The sequence below is a fragment of the Chelon labrosus genome (assembly GCF_963514085.1).
Source record: "Chelon labrosus genome assembly, chromosome: 13".
Lineage (NCBI taxonomy): Eukaryota > Metazoa > Chordata > Actinopteri > Mugiliformes > Mugilidae > Chelon > Chelon labrosus.
In genome coordinates, this window is record NC_140346.1 from 25777893 (window position 1) to 25795372 (window position 17480).

The 17480-nt window shown below is 43.0% G+C and overlaps 3 protein-coding genes across 5 annotated transcripts; 1 reads left to right on the top strand and 2 right to left on the bottom strand.

Moving 5' to 3' along the window:
• Positions 1–2313: 2313 nt before the first annotated feature.
• On the bottom strand, positions 2314–5934 carry psmd8 (proteasome 26S subunit, non-ATPase 8). Of its 2 annotated transcripts, XM_084558920.1 has the most exons (8): positions 5918–5934; positions 5447–5558; positions 4776–4848; positions 4572–4674; positions 4315–4480; positions 3660–3760; positions 3374–3485; positions 2314–3093 (listed from the first exon to the last, which is right to left on the bottom strand). In XM_084558920.1, the coding sequence occupies exons 2-8, from the start codon at positions 5549–5551 to the stop codon at positions 2956–2958; spliced, it is 798 nt and encodes a 265-aa protein (XP_084415046.1). In that variant the 5' UTR covers positions 5552–5558; positions 5918–5934; the 3' UTR covers positions 2314–2955. The 2 variants fall into 2 exon arrangements, with proteins under 2 accessions (XP_084415046.1, XP_084415047.1); XM_084558921.1 differs by lacking the exon at positions 5918–5934 and having other exon boundaries at positions 5413–5542.
• On the top strand, positions 5549–8241 carry nup88 (nucleoporin 88). The gene has a single exon (XM_084558915.1). It carries the CDS (start codon positions 5676–5678, stop codon positions 7836–7838), a length of 2163 nt encoding a protein of 720 aa, XP_084415041.1. The 5' UTR covers positions 5549–5675; the 3' UTR covers positions 7839–8241.
• A 2353-nt stretch (positions 8242–10594) lies between these two features.
• On the bottom strand, positions 10595–17018 carry ehd2b (EH-domain containing 2b). 2 transcript variants are annotated; one of them, XM_084558918.1, is made up of 8 exons: positions 16768–17018; positions 16631–16695; positions 15053–15511; positions 14759–14935; positions 13609–13724; positions 12286–12698; positions 12001–12165; positions 10595–11890 (listed from the first exon to the last, which is right to left on the bottom strand). In XM_084558918.1, exons 3-8 carry the CDS (start codon positions 15271–15273, stop codon positions 11342–11344), a joined length of 1641 nt encoding a protein of 546 aa, XP_084415044.1. In that variant the 5' UTR covers positions 15274–15511; positions 16631–16695; positions 16768–17018; the 3' UTR covers positions 10595–11341. The 2 variants fall into 2 exon arrangements, with proteins under 2 accessions (XP_084415044.1, XP_084415045.1); XM_084558919.1 differs by having other exon boundaries at positions 13627–13724; positions 16631–17017.
• Positions 17019–17480: the final 462 nt, after the last annotated feature.

Here is a 17480-nt window from a genome sequence, read left to right on the forward strand (position 1 = left end):
ACAGCTTTAACATCTATATTTGGGGATGTAAAGGAAGTTTAATTTGAGGAGAATCAGTGCTTTATTAACACAAATCTATACAGTGCTGTAATCAAAACTTTTATTTAAAATACTGACTTAATAAACTAGTAAATAAACAAATGAACTAATTTGTGAGTCGTTATATATTATCATGGCCATTTCCAATTCGACAAGGCAGAGTCATTATATTTTCAAGCTTCAAACTAAAGTGTTTTTTCCCCGCTGAAATACCAACTATTTGTTTTCCCTTAGGCTAAATGTGTTGCAAGTTTGACGACACAAAGTTTTTTGGGGGATAAGCTTTAAATAATACACATTTCACAAAAGGTGCCAACATATTTGTCGGGAGATGCCGCGTAGCTTGTATTTCTTTTCTTAAACAGCATAGCATGTATCATTAGCAGATTGGTTAGCCAAATTAGCGAGCTCATGACTCAACGGCCAGAACAAGCTAAAACAAGCTAACATTTGCTAACAGTACTTATGTTAGTCCAACATTACTTAATCAACCAATCAGCTTACGTCGTATCTTTAATCAACCTTTTTGTCACTCAAAGTATGTTACTATAGCTTTATAATTTCTTTGTAAGCTATTCCTTTTTTAAATAGTGAGCCCAAGCTTAAAGTTAGCGCATTAATGCCTGGTTTACAGAAGAGCTGGACACTAGTTTTTAGCGAAGGTAACTCAGACAGGAGTGAATTGTGCTATTTTCAGGAGCAGATGAATTCATATTTGGCGCTTTAGTGAGTATTTCTGGCAACAGCGATTGCATGTAGGATAAACTTAAAGTATACTACAGTTTACTGTGGTTTGTGGCACCTGGAGGAACACTGTGACTCATTGATGTCTCTTAAATAGTTTTAGAACAACATACTTGCATGAAAGATGAATTAACAAAAGTAGCAGGGGCTAAAAACTGAGGCTGATTTTAAACAAAGCAAGTGGTTTAGATGGAAACCTTAATCACACTAGTCAAAGATCTAATCTGCCTTACTCCACATACTGATGGCACTGGCGGTGAAGCGATGCTCACAAGGAAGGATGCTCCATGTTCCTGGTGTCGATGCCTCACAAGGCTGTGAACATTTCACAGGATGCTGACCCAGAAGAACATACGCCGCATCTTGCCTCAGCTGCAACAGTGTCTCAATGGCACACAAGTCCAACTGAAGGAATAAAAGGCCGGTGCTTGAACAGGCCAAAAGTGCAAGACCAACTGCTGTACAATGCCATAGCGTGTCGTCAAGGAAAGCAATACTCAAAGAATTTCAAGAACTGATGTCGCACTCAATGTAAGGAATCTAGAAACTTCACACCATCACAGCAAATGCCTGCAGAAAATGGAACTACAGTAAAAACACCTCATCATAAGGGCACAGAAGATACTGCAGAGCCCATAATTGAATGATACCTTCAGTTCAAATGCCAGCATCCCTCACCTCAGGTAGAATGCAGGTGAAACGTACATATTGTATAACAAACAATGAAGTCTTCAGTAATGTTGACCTGCAGCTGCCTCAGAAGTATTCTGATTCTGACATATTCTGTTTCCTTTTTAAATCCCTCCTCTATATCCTGATCAAGAATCCATACAGGTGGTAAAAGTTACACCAAGAGAAATACTACACAACAGAAATGCTGAGAAAAAGACAAAACCAAACAAGAGCAAAAACATAAAGTCAAACAACAATATGTCTCTGGAAAATGTGAGCAATGTTTAAAACCTCACAACCAGGCAAAGGCAGGAACTAGCAAAGAAATTAAAGGTTCAGCCAGGAGATGGCAGTAAGAGCTTCAAGCTAACTGCTGAAGAAACTATTACTACTGTGCAACAGTAAAGAGCAGCAAAGTTGCACTGCTTATATAAAAAAAAAAAAAAACACACACACAAATTCAAAGCATTTATATGAAAACCAACTTCAGAATTAAAGAATGACCAGCCAGGCTGAAATAAAGGAACAGAACTAAGCCATCACCCCTGAACATGTGAACAGTTCTCCAACCAAATGTTTAAAAATGGCAAGTCAAGGTAATAATAATAATGAACTGTATATTTTATTAACTAGAATCTAATCTTTAGTGTGGGAGACATGTTTAAATGTTTTGGTCTTCCTTGTATTTTCTGTTTTATCATTGCTTTAAAAACTAAGTGAGTCTCCACCACAGCAAGACTTTTAACTTGTTTAACACTGAAAGGGACACATGGATGCAAGCAGACACTGAAAATATGTTGTTGAAAACTTTTAAGCTGCTACAAATGAATTACTGAGTTAAAAACACTGAGATGGACAGTCATTCAAAAGGTTTATTTTCAGAATCATTTATTGCAGACAAATATTTGCATTGTAAGGTCAACTGGATTACAAACCATCTAAAGAGGAAGAGGTATTACTATTTAGAAAACACTCACAAAACCCCATGGCAACTCTTTAGATTGTGGATAGAAGTCAGGGTGATACATTACAGTGAGTTCTACTAAGGAGAAAAGTCTGTATACAAAAAGAGCTTGGTTGAAGTTAAGAAAAAAGAAAATGTTGTGTTGTGATACTTTTGTGACACTGAATGGTGAACGTAATTAACCTTCTTGTGGTAACTGGGCATGAATTTCTCGTTTTTCTATCACTGTGTGGGAATGAACCCATTAAAAGCACAATTATATTGTTGTAACTGTAACACTTAAACCATCAAATGTCTTTAATAGATATATATGTATACTGAGGGAGAGGGGGGGTCTGCAAATCAATCAAATAAAGGCAAGAAAAATAAATGTTGACACATTTCTTAGGTATAGAAAACAAATCAGCCCCTCTGGCAACAGATGAAGTCACATCCCTTGGTGAAACTGCATTTGAGTTGACTGGGTGTATATTGGGTCAGTGGCGTGTTTTTTCTGAGTGCGTCTGTACATGGTTGAGTGTGTTTCTGGGGGCGGATTACACAATCATTTCCAGCTGTCGTGCGTATTCGATGACCTGTTGTGCCAGCTCCGTGGAGGGGATGGTCACCTCTTCTGTCCGCTGCTGCTGGTTGGTGAAAGAGTAATAGCCATCTGCACTCAAACTCCATCCCCTCTGAAATGAAATAAAAACACGAACAGTCAGCTTTTGACGACTGGATTTGTCGTTACAAGAATTCCGAGAAGAATTTGGAAATTGATTTAAGAGCATCGAGCCTTTATTTACATGAAACTAGATAAACCAGGTGATGATCAAGATTTAATTTCCCTCCCATTATTTCTCCGCACAACTTCCAAGTTTTTAATGGTGTAATCACTACAGTGAGGTTTCTTCCAGTGTCTTCTCTATGCCAAAACACTTTTATGGTCTGATTATCAAGGACACACACACACACCTTCTTGGCGTACTCTGTCATCTTTTTGGGGGAGCTGAAGAAAAGCACACGTGTAGCTTCACTGAACTGGATTTGCTCATACGCCTTCTCTATGCAACCGGCAATCTCATCACTGCAACAGAAAAAAAAAACCACATTTTTTAAAGAAAGTGTCACATCTCATCCACTGGAACTGAGACAAAATATTTTTGAGAGAAGCTTAGCAACAATATTGGCTAAAAAGTACAGAAAGGACTTCATTAAACTATCAAAATAATAGCAGGCGTAGTTACGTAACGATCCTTACCGAATTGTGTCAAGCAGAATATCTATAAAAAAGGTGTAGCTCTCAGCAGGGATGTTGCCCTTGGCCAGAAATACCTTGTTGTAGCTTCCCTCCATCAGGTACTGAAACAGCCAGAAGAGGATAGAAAATAATAAGTTGACATTTACACATAGGTTATTATTGACATTAAGTTGCAATGCCATATAAAAACAGAAGTACAAAGAAGCAGGCATGTGTTTGAGGAGATTTTTGATCATTTTTGCTAATCTATTAATAATTGGTAACTTGGATTTAATAATTTAAGTACAGCATATCATTAATTGCACATATAAAGCAAATTAAAATGGTGAAGCTTGCCAACCACCCAATATTTACAAATTTCTTTTTATAATTTAAAGTAATCAGGTCAATAATTCAAGGGCACAACTACACCAAAACACAGCACCTACCCTGCCACTAATGACAAAGGTGCCATTCCTTCTGTAGCAATAATATAACAATATTAATTTCTTGGGAACCCAAATTACTAATTTGAAGAAACAATATTTGTAATTTGAAAAGTAGAAATTACTAACTCAACACACACATTTTTTCTTTGCCACACCTGGTTACTGCACACAAAACACTGTATTATCAATCTGAAATTTGGGCTTTATGCAAGAGAAAATTATAGCACCTGCTCTAAGGACACTGGGTGCCTGATGTATACGTTGGTTTGAATATCTCGTGCACTCAATCTCTCAAGTTCTGTGTGAAACTCAGACACGCGGTTCTGTGAGAGCAGGAAGAGCAGGTTCAGTCCAAGTAGCTGGTGCATGTAGGCAGCCTCAGGCAGCTCATCCCTTGAGATTAAAAGACAGAAGTTAGAAAAACCCAAGCGAGTATTTTAAAACACATTCTCACTACACACAAGTGACAAAAAGGTGACTTTACTTGTAATCAAAGTAGTAACATTTAAGTTGGGCCATGTATCTCTCAAAGGATGGAATGTCCTTCTTGTGGATGCTCCACAAGGCTCCAATTTCAAGAACATCACCTGAAACAGAGACACAAAGTTTTCTTAATTATAGATGTCAGGTAGCTTTCATCATTCATGCAGGTGTTGAATGTCTGCTTGGTTTGCCTGTCTGTACTCACGGGCTAAAATCAGCTGCTGCTTGGTGAGTGCAGACCCAGTGGTAGGTAAAAAGTTCAGCTCTAGTAATGAAATCTGTAAAAATGAAAATTATTTGTTATAATCCTCAGTGTTTGAAACGTAATGTGGTGATTGACGAACCTTAATTGTTTGTCATTATGACATCAATTAGCAAACCCCGGAGTTGTAAGAATAATAATAATAATAAAAACAATTAAACTAAGATTTTCAACAGTTTTAACTTCTCAATCCAATAAGACTTGTGTGACACTACTGTAGAGTTACAGGAAAATAAAGATTCAGGTGTTTATTTTGAATGTCGGTTGCAGTTTTAAACTATGTTGACGTTAGCATCAACGGCTATAGCGTTTAAGATTTACTTCCTGACAATGACAACTAAAAATCCAAATTAATTACATTCGCTGATCAGCCAAAAAAATACAACAAGTTAGCACATGTATCTCCAACGACACTAACGCATAATCACTGTCACTATCATTGTTTACGTTTAGAAAACGTTAAAAAAAAAAATCTCTGTACACAACGTTAGCCTGGCTAGCATACGTTAGCACGCTTAGCTACATTTGCTAATCGCCCAAACGTTTCCAAACGGACAGAGATCCTGGTTCGGATACATACCATCAAAAACAGTCAAACTCGTATGCTTCTCTACCTTAAGTTTGCTCAGAAGGTCTCCACATTTGCCCAGGTTTGGGGTTTTCTTGTTCCATTCTGCTTTGAGCGTCTCATACAGCCCCGCGGTCTCTTTCAACGCCATGGTGATTCTGCAAAATATACGACACCGGCCGACGTAATACGTTACATGACTGTCGCGAAGCACTTTTGTTGCCGTGAACTGCTTCCTCTCTCTCGCATGAGCTCGCGCAGACAGTTGATTCAAGATGGCGGCGTTCAACGCAGAGCGGTGGCTGAATGATCTACCAAACCATTCAATTTTCAAAATAATACGAGAGAAGCTGGATTTTGAACGCGACGCCAACGAGAGAGGGGTCGCTAAAAACCTCACGTTTTGTTTGGGCGGGGACTTTTTCGTGTGGGACGACGCAGACCGCGTGTTTTACACGACTAACTTGCGACAGTTGAACTCGGATGACAGCCACAGCAGCAGCGGGAAATATCAGACCTTGCTGTGCATCAACCCTCCTCTCTTCGAAGTGTGCCAGGTGTTGCTAAGTCCGACTCAGCACCACGTCGCCCTGGTTGGACTGCGGGGTGTCTCGGTGCTGGAGCTTCCTCAGCGGTGGGGCAAGAAGTCAGAGTTCGAGGGCGGGCGGAGCGAAATAAACTGCAGAACCATCCCGGTGGCGGAGCGCTTCTTCACCAGCTCCCCGTCAGTGAAACTGCGTCAGGCGGCCTGGTACCCGAGCGAGACCGACGAGCCCCACCTGGTCCTGCTCACGTCTGATAACACCATCAGGTTTTACAGCTTGAAGTCTCCGCAGAGCCCGGCCAAGGTTCTGTCGGTGTCGCAGGCAGAAGATGACAGCAGCGTCCACCCTCCGGCCCGCTCCTACGCAGCATCTCTTGGAGAGATAGCCGTGGCGTTTGACTTTGGGCCAATTTCGTCCCCTCCTCGGCAGCTGACAGCACAGTGCTTCAGAGAACAGCTGGTCTACCCTCTGTACATACTGTACGAAAACGGGGAGACTTATGTGAGCTACACGAGCCAGGCGAACGGTGTGAGCCTCAGCAAACCTGTTGGACCCCTTCCCATGTATCCCGCTGCAGAGGACAACTACGGCTATGACGCTTGTGCCATCCTGTGCCTGCCATGTGCTCCCAGCATCCTCGTAATCGCTACAGAAACAGGAACGCTATATCACTGCGTGGTGATGGAGTCTGAAGAAGAGGAGGAGACGGGGGCGGTGGGAAGGTGGATCCGAGGCACGGACACGGTGCCGGCTCTCTATGTGTTCGAGTGTGTCGAGGTGGAGCTCACGCTCAAAGTGGCCACAGGGGAGGACGAGGAGCCTCAAGAGTTTGATTTCACCTGCCCCATCAGACTGCACAGAGACCCCTTGTGTCAGCACAGGTACCACTGCACACACGAAGCTGGGGTGCACAGCGTGGGGCTAATCTGGGTCAACAAGCTGCACAAGTTCCTTCAGTCAGATGAGGAGGATAAGGACAGTCTCCAGGAGCTGGCTGCTGAGAAGCGCTGCATCGTGGAGCACATCGTTTGCACCAGACCCCTTCTAACCAGTCAGTCGTCTCCTATCCGTGGCTTTTTGATCGTGTCGGACCTCTCGTTGGGCGCCACCATGATCTGCATCACCAGCAAATTCGAGTGCATCATGCTGCCCCTGCTCAGCTCCATTCGCCCTCCTTCCCCGCCGCTGCTTTGCACCCATCCCGGCCTGGGCTCTGTCAGCTCCCCTCTGCGCGGACTTGCTGACGACTCCTTCGAGCAGCATATTCGCAACATCCTGGCACGCAGCTCCACCAATCCTCTTGTGCTCAAGGCAGGCGACAAGGACGCATCACCGCCCCCTCCGGAGTGCCTGCAGCTCCTCAGCAGAGCCACGCAGGTCTTCCGTGAGGAGTACATTCTTAAGCAGGACATGGCCCGTGAAGAGATGCAAAGAAGGGTGAAGCTCCTGGTAGGGCAGAAGAATAAGCAGCTGGAAGAGTTGTCTCAGTGCAGGGAAGAGAGGAGGAGTTTGAGAGAGGCGGCGGAAAGGTTGGCGGATAAGTACGAAGACGCGAAGTACCGCCAGGAAACCATCATGACTCGGGTTAAGAAAGTGCTGTGCAGCCTGCAAAGCCAACTGCCCGTACTGTCAAACAGCGAAAAGGATATGAAGAAGGAGCTGCAGGCCATCGGTGATCAGCTGAAACACCTGGACAACTGCATCAGACAGGTGAACATGAAGATGGAGTACCAGAAGACACAAGTTGACAAGGACATGAATGCGACGAAGACAACCGTGTCACTCAATGTCCAACAGAGGAAGGTCGTTCAGGACGTCCTCAGGGAACAGGGACAGCAAATTGGGGATATGATGAAGCAGATCAAAGACATCAAAAATCATTTCAGCTTCTAAGCAAAGCAGAAATCAGTTTTTCAAACAGTTGGGGAAGTTAATTTCTATCAGTTATTACATGTTAATTATTTTTTTTTTTTCCACATAATGAAGAGCTGTTATCAGTGCCCTCATACGAATATTTTGAATAGAGCGATTGTTTTATATGCATCTGTATAACTTTACCTTTTATACTGCATGTTGTATCTTGCTTAACATGAATACTATAGGACTGCCTTAGTTGTCTTGCTTAACCTTTTGCATATTTTTGTTAAAACACTCGTTTTATGTAAATGTTGTGGTTCGTGTCACCGACGTAGAGCAGAGTTTTCCATGTATAGGCAGGTGAAACCAGAAATATTTTGAGCTATTTTCAATAGGTTTTGCTAATTTCTTGGATAAATAATAAACTGAGTACACTGTAGCTGTTTTTTCTCGATTTGTGAAGGAACATATCGGCCAGGCACTGTTGTTGCAAGATGTTTGATTTGCAAATGATTTACAAAAGAGACTTAAATTGAGGTTCAAGGAAAGGTTGAAAGTTTTGTCCAGCTGTGTGTGTTATAAAAGCATTCTTGATCTGTAGCTTCTTGAAGGCACAGCAGCCAGAGTTGACTAGAAAAATAAAATGAATGAAACTACAATGAAAATTAGTGAAACTAGAGGTGGTTAGCACTGATGCCTCACAGCAAGAAGGTCCCGGGTTCAAATCCATGGGCCGACTGATAGATAGATAGATAGATAGATAGTTTCTTTATTAATCCCAAACTGGGAAATTTCTCTGTTGCAGCAGCAATGTACAGGCATTCAACCATACATAAATATAACAAAAGCTAAAATCAACAATAAAAATAAGTATACACAATATTAACAAGATTATAAGATAAGTGAATAAGTGAATATTAAAGGTGAATATTAAAAAGAAATTGCAATGAGGTGTACTGAATATAGGTAAGATTAAAAATTTACAGCCATTTACCCAAAACAAACATGTGAAAATGTGCAAGAAAAAAAAAACAAAAGTCCAGAGTGTCATCTGTCACACACAGTTGAGGAGTTGTACAGACTGATGGCTTGGGGCAGGAAAGAAGTTGTCTGAGCCTTCTGGAGAAGGTGCTCCGTTGCTCCGTCTGTCTATTGTGTGGTGGAGAGGGTGGTCAGGGTTATCCATGATTGATAACAGTTTGTTCAGAGTCCTCCTCTCCACCACCGATTTAAAAGTGTCCTGTCTGCAACCAATAATATTGACAGCCTTTATTATTTAATATTGCCAGCCTGGTTCCTTTCTGTGTGTAGTTTGCATGTTCTCCCTGTGTCTGCATGGGTTCTCTCCAGGTACTCCAGCTTCTTCCCACCGTCCCAAGACATGCTGGTTAGGTTCATTGGTGATTCTGAAACTGATGAAGCTACACTAATTAAAATTACTGTGCAAAGTTTGCCAGTTACAATCAGCCTAGTGTCACACACAGACGAGGAGTTGTACAGACTTATGTTTTATGGCAGGATTGCAAGATTTCCTCACTGCTTGAAAGTTGTGTGACAAGTCCACATCCTTAAACGTGTACAGCTGCATGCCTCCAGTCTGCCATCTACAGTTCAAAACTTTAGTGTGCCGTTTGCAAAGATTGCCAGGGATCCAGTGTCCACCAGATGTCACCGCTCTCCAAAGCTGATGGCCTCGGCTTTTCTTCCACCACAGGTTTCCTATGAGGAATTCCCCACATGAACACGCAGTGACGTATCAGGAGACCCCGGTTTTGTTGAGTAAGCTTCGTTGTTGGGGGAGCTCCTCCGTCGGTGGGGATATCTGCTGTGATTTAGTAGCTCCGTGTACCTTGATTTCAGCTTCATTTAGTTTTATTCTCACCATAGCCTAACTGTGACAGACGAGTATTGTTCATACTACTGCGGGGATTTTTTTTATTCTCCTCTCTTATTCTCCTCTCTTAAAATCTACCAAGAAGGCAAAATAATTTCACAATATATTTTTACACATAATAGCTTTTCTCAAATACACATAAGAGGGTGTGGTGTACTGTGGGCCTTGCTCCAGGAACACTCCAAATAGGGGGATGTTAAAGTCTTTCATAAAGGTACAGTGTTTAGCTGAGGAAACTTAGCGGACCCTAGGAAAGGAGGTATTAATAACTCTCGGGCCAGCCCACCACATTCTTCACATGTGAGTCACTGTAAGCCAAAGAGCAGGGAGGAAAAGGCTGGATTGCCTGTTTCTCATTTGTGTTTCTTTCCATGGAGGAGTGGAACAAGAAGGCGGGGAGACCACTCCTTCTTCAGGAAACCTTAAACGACTTTAGTGAAACATGCAGATCTTCGCGGGAGACACATTTCTGCTCACAGCTCACACTAAAGTCGAGCAGGATGTACAGGCAGATTAATGAAAACGCCAATGTACTAGTAGACTGGAATGAAGGAGTACAGTAGGCTGTGTTTAGCTATGTGTATGCGAGGCAGAGGGATAGAAAAAAAATCTTTCTGTGGTGGGAACGAGAAGGGAGAGTGCCTCGGAAAATGGTGGTATGGGGACTTGGCAGGGGAGAGTGTGAGTCACTGTTTATCTGGTCTGTCACCAAGAAACCAAGTGAGCTTGATGGAAAAGAAAACCTTGTTAAAAACTACCAAATTAAATCCACCCGGCTAGTTAGTTTTCCATCATCGACTCTGTTCCAGCGCAGGAAAAAAAATCAGTGTTACCTAACTTTTATTCGAGCGTCGTATGAGTTCTTACTGAAACAAAAGGACAGCAAAAGGCGACAAGACACAGTCAGGGAATTTTATTTGGTTACAATAATGGTACAAGATAAAATAAGAACAGTTGGTGGAGCTGTGTACAGTAGTCAGTAATAGATCAATCATTCAGTCTAGTTAAAAAAGTTCATCTCAGCATGTAATGTTCTTTTATGCAAGTGAGGTCTTGCTCCTGCACATACAAAACAGCAGCGATAATTACAAAAATAACGTATAAAGTCCGATCAAACTGTGGCATGTAAAGCGTCCGAGTGAAAAGCATTCAGGCTATTAGAGTTTGAGTAGAAAATTTTATAGACAAATCATTTCAGTATAATGCGTTGTTGAACATAATCTTGCAGATGCGTAAAGGTTTTAATACAGAAAGGTTTAGCTCTCTCTCAAATACGTGCTAATTACTGCTCACTTAGAGGGTGCCAACCTTTATTATATCTCATGTTGAGCAAACACAAGTAGATATATTTTTAAAAGCTCATCATACAAAAAGCAAGCTTTGAAGAGCCAAAAGGAAGAAGCGACCAGACCCGTGCAACTTCTTAATACACATTTTTTCATGAAATAGCACATGTTATGGTCTCAAAGGTACAACTTACAGTTAAATACAGTATGTTCCATTGTGCAAGACTAAAATTAGTCTCAGACGAGAAGTTGTACACATCACATACAACGTTTTAACATGGGTCTGGGGGAAAATAAGAGCAAATACAGTGTAGCAGTCACTAGAGACGGATCTCAGCTCCAGGGACTTTGTGACATGTTTACGCATCTGAACCCTTCTGCCTGCGTTTGGAAGGAGGGATCAGGCGGATGGGGAGCTCAGGGGGCAGACCGTGTCCCTCCAGCTTCACCTCAATCAGGTGGCTGGCCAGGGCAAATTCTTCATCATCCAGCATGCCATCATGGTCCACATCTGACAGCTTCCAGATGCGACCCAAGACCGAATTGGGCAGGCGGGAGCTCACCATCCAGTCCTTAGCCTTGGTGCCGCTGAGTTTCCCCTCGTTGGGAGCGAGGTTGTAGAAGATCTCATCATATTTGGGCTTGTCTTTGGTGACCACCCAATCCTCCTCCTCCTCACATCCCTCTCCGTTCTCTTCAGCGAAGGGGTCGCCCTCCATGAATGGTCCAGCCCGGGTCCCCATGAAGGCTCCACCCTGCACGCCTAGTTGGTCACCTGCTTCCAGCTCCTCTTGCCGCAGAAGGGGCATCAGCTTGGCAATGTCACTGGAGAGCAGCTCATCTAAGGCTACCATCAGGTTAGGCTTCAAGGTTTTGAACTTGGTGAAATCATGCACCATCAGTTGTTCCTTCAAAAATGGAATGATAGTCACGTGTTAGCCAGTAGATTCAAAATGTAATTGTACTGCTAAGTTATATCTTAAAAGAGAAATGTTTACCATGCTGCCACTAGACTAACCTGCATCTTAGCACAATCTGGAAAGTCTCCAGCAGAGATGTTGTGCTGCAGCTGGATCTTGGAGAAAATAACTGGCAGCTGATAGATCAGATTCTTCTTTTTGTTGTCCTTCCTGAAGACAGAAGGCATCTCCTGCTTCAGATAGCTTATGATGTGAGCATGGACCTGGGATTAAAAGAAAACATGAAGTATTTTTCCTCCTACGTTTTAACACGTCTCACGTTCCAATAATCATTTAATGAGCGTTGGCTGACACGCAAAATATGCACACTATAAGTCACTCACCCTAACCAGACGTGCCCTTTTGACCAGGTCGTTGAGCTTGCGTAAAGCTGCATTGCGAGGAAGGTTTTGAATGTCAGCGAACAGATCCTCCTCCTCCAGCTCAAACAGCTTACGGTTGTCTGCGACCATCAGCGGCTCTGACCAGAAGGAGCCAATGTAGACACGCAGAACCTCTGGGGTGCCGAACACCTTTCCCAGGGACCACATCAGTGCACCGTACACCCGCATCAACTGCTGGGTGCCCACCATGTCTGCTTTGTTGAGCACCACGCGCAGCTTGTCTTCATTGCCTTTCAGTGCACCAATGGCCTCGGAGAATTCGTCTGAGATCTCCAGTTTATGGGCATCAAACAGCAGGATGATGCGGTCCACGCGCTCCGCAAACCAGCGGAGCACGGCTGGGAAGTCGTAGCCTGTTTGAACAGTAAACAGAATAATTAAGACGTTCATAAACCTGAAAACGTAGAGTACGCACGAACAAACAAGCGGCAGGAGAGGGGAGAAGGTCGACACTGACACAAACCCTTCATCCTTCTCATCGGCATCTGACAAACCCACAACAGATGCACATTGTGACACCAAGGCTTGGCTTCATTCAAGATAGCACACATTACTAATTATTTAGCTGAATATGTAACACAGGTCTATTAGTCTAACAAAACCAGCTCTGAGGGATTTCTTCATCCTTATCAACATGTGGAAAAAACAGTTTTTAGTTTTATCCTGTTTATCACATTGTCTTATGTGAATTTTCTTCAACTGGACTATTGTTTGTGGTGCTTGCAGGAAAGAAAACATACAGTACATTCCAATAAATCAGTAAGGACCACAAACAGCATTCCATTCACCTCCATTGTGTTTGGGTGGAGGAGGAGATTGTGCAAACCTCAGCTGATAAACCAAAACTATCTACATGACTTGATGACACCAGTGGTAAGGGACGTCAAGTGGTTTTTATAATTTGGATGTACTTACCCTTTAAACTTGTTAGTTACTCATGCAGACTGATTTAAAAAATGGGTTACTTGGTGCATGGGTAGACAGAAAATTGGAAAACTGATATGAGACGATGATTAAGATGATAGTTATTTCTCAACAGTGCATTGCTGCAGACAAATATCTCGTCTGTGCTATTTCTGTTTCTGATTATGATTTTATGGTTACTCAGTGCTCTGCTGAGATCTTTGTTTGTCCTGTTGCCAAGAGTTATTGTGAAAGAGCAGACTTCTTCCATGGGTTAGCCAGGCATGCCAAGGAGATGAGTTTTAAAGCTGATGTTCAGGGATGTGTGTCTCCGCAGACCCCCCCATGCCCTCTCCTCACCTTTGCTGCTTCTCTCACCTCGGCTCACTCTCTGTTTGGCCCCGGAGAGGATCCCAGGTGTGTCAATAATGCTGATGCTCTCCAGGACCTGGTTGGGCATCTGGGCACACTGGAATCTGGTATATTCATCAACAGACAGCAGAGAAATCACTTGAATTAACTAGATAAGGGTTAACAAAGGTCGAGTCTGTTTGAAAAGCAGTTAGTCGGTGCGGATGGAAAGAGTCTAAATCACGTAGAAATGGTCAACTCTTATCAAAAAAAGCCAGTTTGATCCTAAGACCAGATTGGAAGTTGCCCTCTCCACACTTCCAGACCCTCCCTCTGCAGGCCATTGTGTGCAAACATGCCTCTCATTGCTCTGGGCTTCCTGAAGGAAAATGACCACTTCTGCCAGAATTAAACAATAAGGCCTGCTAACGATGTGTGGCTTAGAACAACAACACCACTTCCTGAAGCTTAACGAGCCCACCGGTTCACAGAACAGGAAGTCAAAGCAGAAGAAGAGACTCAAGTACGTTACACACACCACATACACAAATACACACTGTCGAGGGACAGAGGGACGTTGCTGGAAAAATAACACCAGAACTTCACAGTGAAGCCACATTAACAGGAGCGCTGTATGCCCTGTCACTTCTGGTCTCCATGGCCATCTAACTAACAGCATATCACTGTAAAAATATGCTTTCCTCCTTAGTTTACAACAGTGACATACACAGAAATCTGGCAACCCAGGCAGTAAACAGAGTAGAAAAGAACTTTAGGTTTCTTTTACAGTTTCCAAAAGCCTCTCAGGGTCTGACTTCATGTATTTGTCTTTGCCCCAAAGGGTTTTAGAGCCCTCTGACCTTATCTTTGAACTTGAGTTCAAATCAGTTCCCGCCTGAGTACATCAGCTTTCATCACCCTCTCTGGTGATATCGCTCCCTTTCTCCGTTTTTCCACAAATAAGGCAAGACCCTCCTCGATGTGAAATTTGGCACAAGCGCTTGAAATTCCAAAGAGCTAAAACACTTACTGCAATCTCTCTGCCTCCTGCCCCTCGTCGGATTCTCTCACACGGTGTGGCCGTTTCATGCTGATATCTAACTGGCTCCCTCGGTGGAAACATTACATAACACACTGAGAATTAAATACGAACTCTCACCTGTTGAGAAAGGTGTTTCCAAATGGGTTTAGTTTGCGGAAAGGCTTGTTGGGGTCTACAATGAGGGCATTCCCTGGGATGACGCCTTCTACCTCCCCGTGCATGATGGCAGTGAAGCAGTCAGTGGTGGGTTCAGGTCCCACCCTGCTCCCAGGAATATCCTGCTCCAGTAGATACCTGCCGGTCACACATATAAGTTGCGATTTATCTTCACTATTTGTCCTAAATTATACATTTTGTACTTATACAACATTTAACTGAACAAATGTATGATGCAGAGCTGTAATATCTTACTTAATGAATGTTGTCTTTCCAGTGGAGTACTGTCCCACAACCAGCACCATAGGCTTGTTGTCAAAATCTGCATCCTCCAGACCAGCAGAGTGAAAGTCATGGAAACCATAGTACTGCTCTAGAGGCAGCAGCTTCTTACGGTACAGGGATTTCAGCCCTTCAGTCACAGTGCGAATCACCTCAGGCGCCTTCTTCACATTTTTTCGTCCCCAGCGTGACATGTTGATTGACTAACAAGTTGACAGGGAGCTTCTTGCAAAAATTATGTCTGTTGTTTTGGAGTTTCCCGTGCCTGAACCTTGGAAAAACTTCAGATGTTTCCTGTATTTATGCGAATACTGCTCACTTGTCCTTGAGACCTCCTTCGCACACGTCAAGAGGAACGATACAGATGATGTTTCCTTTGAGATCAAGAGCTTCTTCTTTGGAAATAGTCACCACACTGGCAACCTTTAGACCCTAAAATGTAGATAACAAAAGACAAGTATAGGTAAAGCCAAATAGAAAAAAAAAAGAGATGAATCCACATGGCAAATGAAGTCTCTGCATTCTTGCACCTGGTTATAAAAGTCTGCCTCAATCTAGAGTAAAGATGTGGAATCTGAAGCAGACTTCATTCTGCCAAGCGCTGTCAGTGCATGCCTGGAAAAAGTTGGTGTTCACGCTGGAAAATTTGCAAACCCAGCCCTGCATTAGGATTTGCACAGGCACAGCTCATTTCTTTACAGCAGAATGAGTAAGACATTCCTTTATCTCCTGTGGTTCCTCGCAGTGGAACATGAAATACGTGTGTGAATGTTTCATGTAAGAAAAAAACCTCCTAGGAGATCGCGTTTACATGGAAAACCTAATTTAACGCTTGAGTGGTAATCTTTTTTTAACTGTAGTGCACATAAACAGAAAAGCCAGATTGGAAATCAAAGGCAAAGCTTGTTACAGAGACAAAATGACACATGTCAGCCAACTCGTCCGTGGAGAGCTTCTCTTACAAATCCTGTTTAAATTTGGAAAAAAAATATGCCCAGAGGAGAATAGACAGCACAGTCCTGACATGTCACAAGACCAGTGTGGAAAGAGTTCTAATCAAAATGGCGAACCCTGGAGACCTCAAAAAGAGACATTAAATATCGCAATTTTACATAAAAGTACAGTTCCAGCCAAATTGTACAAGTATACGTTGATTTACAAGCTTCTTGCGGGAATCAAAGGCTTGGTTTAGGCTCTGGGATCAATATCCTTAAGATAAATGATGGTGGAAAATGCCTCTTGGGGGTTGGTACACCACAATTACAACACAGTTTTGGAAATGGAACAAGGAAAGTAACATTAAGTCTGTGTAAGCAACGCGTATCTGCAATCAAGTCTATGTACTTTAATAGCCAAATAAGGGAAAAATGTCCCAAGTGCTGACAGAAAAGTTTCCTGTTGCATTAACTTCTTCAGCTGTGATCTTTGCATTCATAAAACACCACTGAGGCTCAGTTTTCTCTCAGCATCATAATTACAAACATGCAAAGCTATATTTGAGTAAAGTTAAAACACAAGCTCATCATTATAAGTTTAAAAAGGAATATTTACCAAGTTATTATGAGTCTTCTTCAAGCACCTTCAAGCGCTCTCTCTCCAAACTTGCCCTCTGGAGTCTGGAAAATATTTTGACTTTAGAAGACAAAAACAGTCTCTTGGAGGAGCTGCTGCTACATGTATGGGTGTACCTCTGTCAGCAAATAGGAACCCTCAGCGTAAGCGCCAGTGCAGCTAGATTACAGAGGATCGTTCTTCTCCAGGGTTTAATATATTTCAGATGAGCTTGAGATCTGGCAAGTGTCCTGAAATCTGCCTGCTGAAAGAAGCACAAGGCGACCACTCACACCACACTGAGGCTAATTTGTCTCTTCCCTTGCTCGCCTCTCCCAGTTCAATGCACCTCCTCTTTCAGGGATGCCTGGCAATACTGTGGGCAGCACGAACACTCTGCTCGGGGCAGGGTGAAGCTGAGCTGTCGCCAGAGGGCGTGGACCTGGAGGAGGGGGAGTTTGTGAATAAATAATTTGGGTGGAGCTGGGTGTAAGTTGTTGTTCATAAATCGCTATGCATATTTCTAGTAATGAACACAGTCGCGTGCAAGAAGCTGCAGCCTCTAGTAATGTTTTCCTACTCTACCTTTCACAATTTACAGATGTGAGCCGCCCCCTTCTACCCCACCCCAATCAGTCTAAACCCCGCTTACTCCTCCCAAACTCTCCGAGCCCTTCAGATGGTGAAGCATACAAACCAGCTGCACAACATCACTTCCATGCACCATCTGCTGGCTGACTGGTAGAAAACAAAAAACCATACCACCACCCCCTTCTGACTGACTATCATAGAGTACTCCTTAATCATAGTTAGTCATCCAACAGGAATAGACACATAAATTCAGGAATCA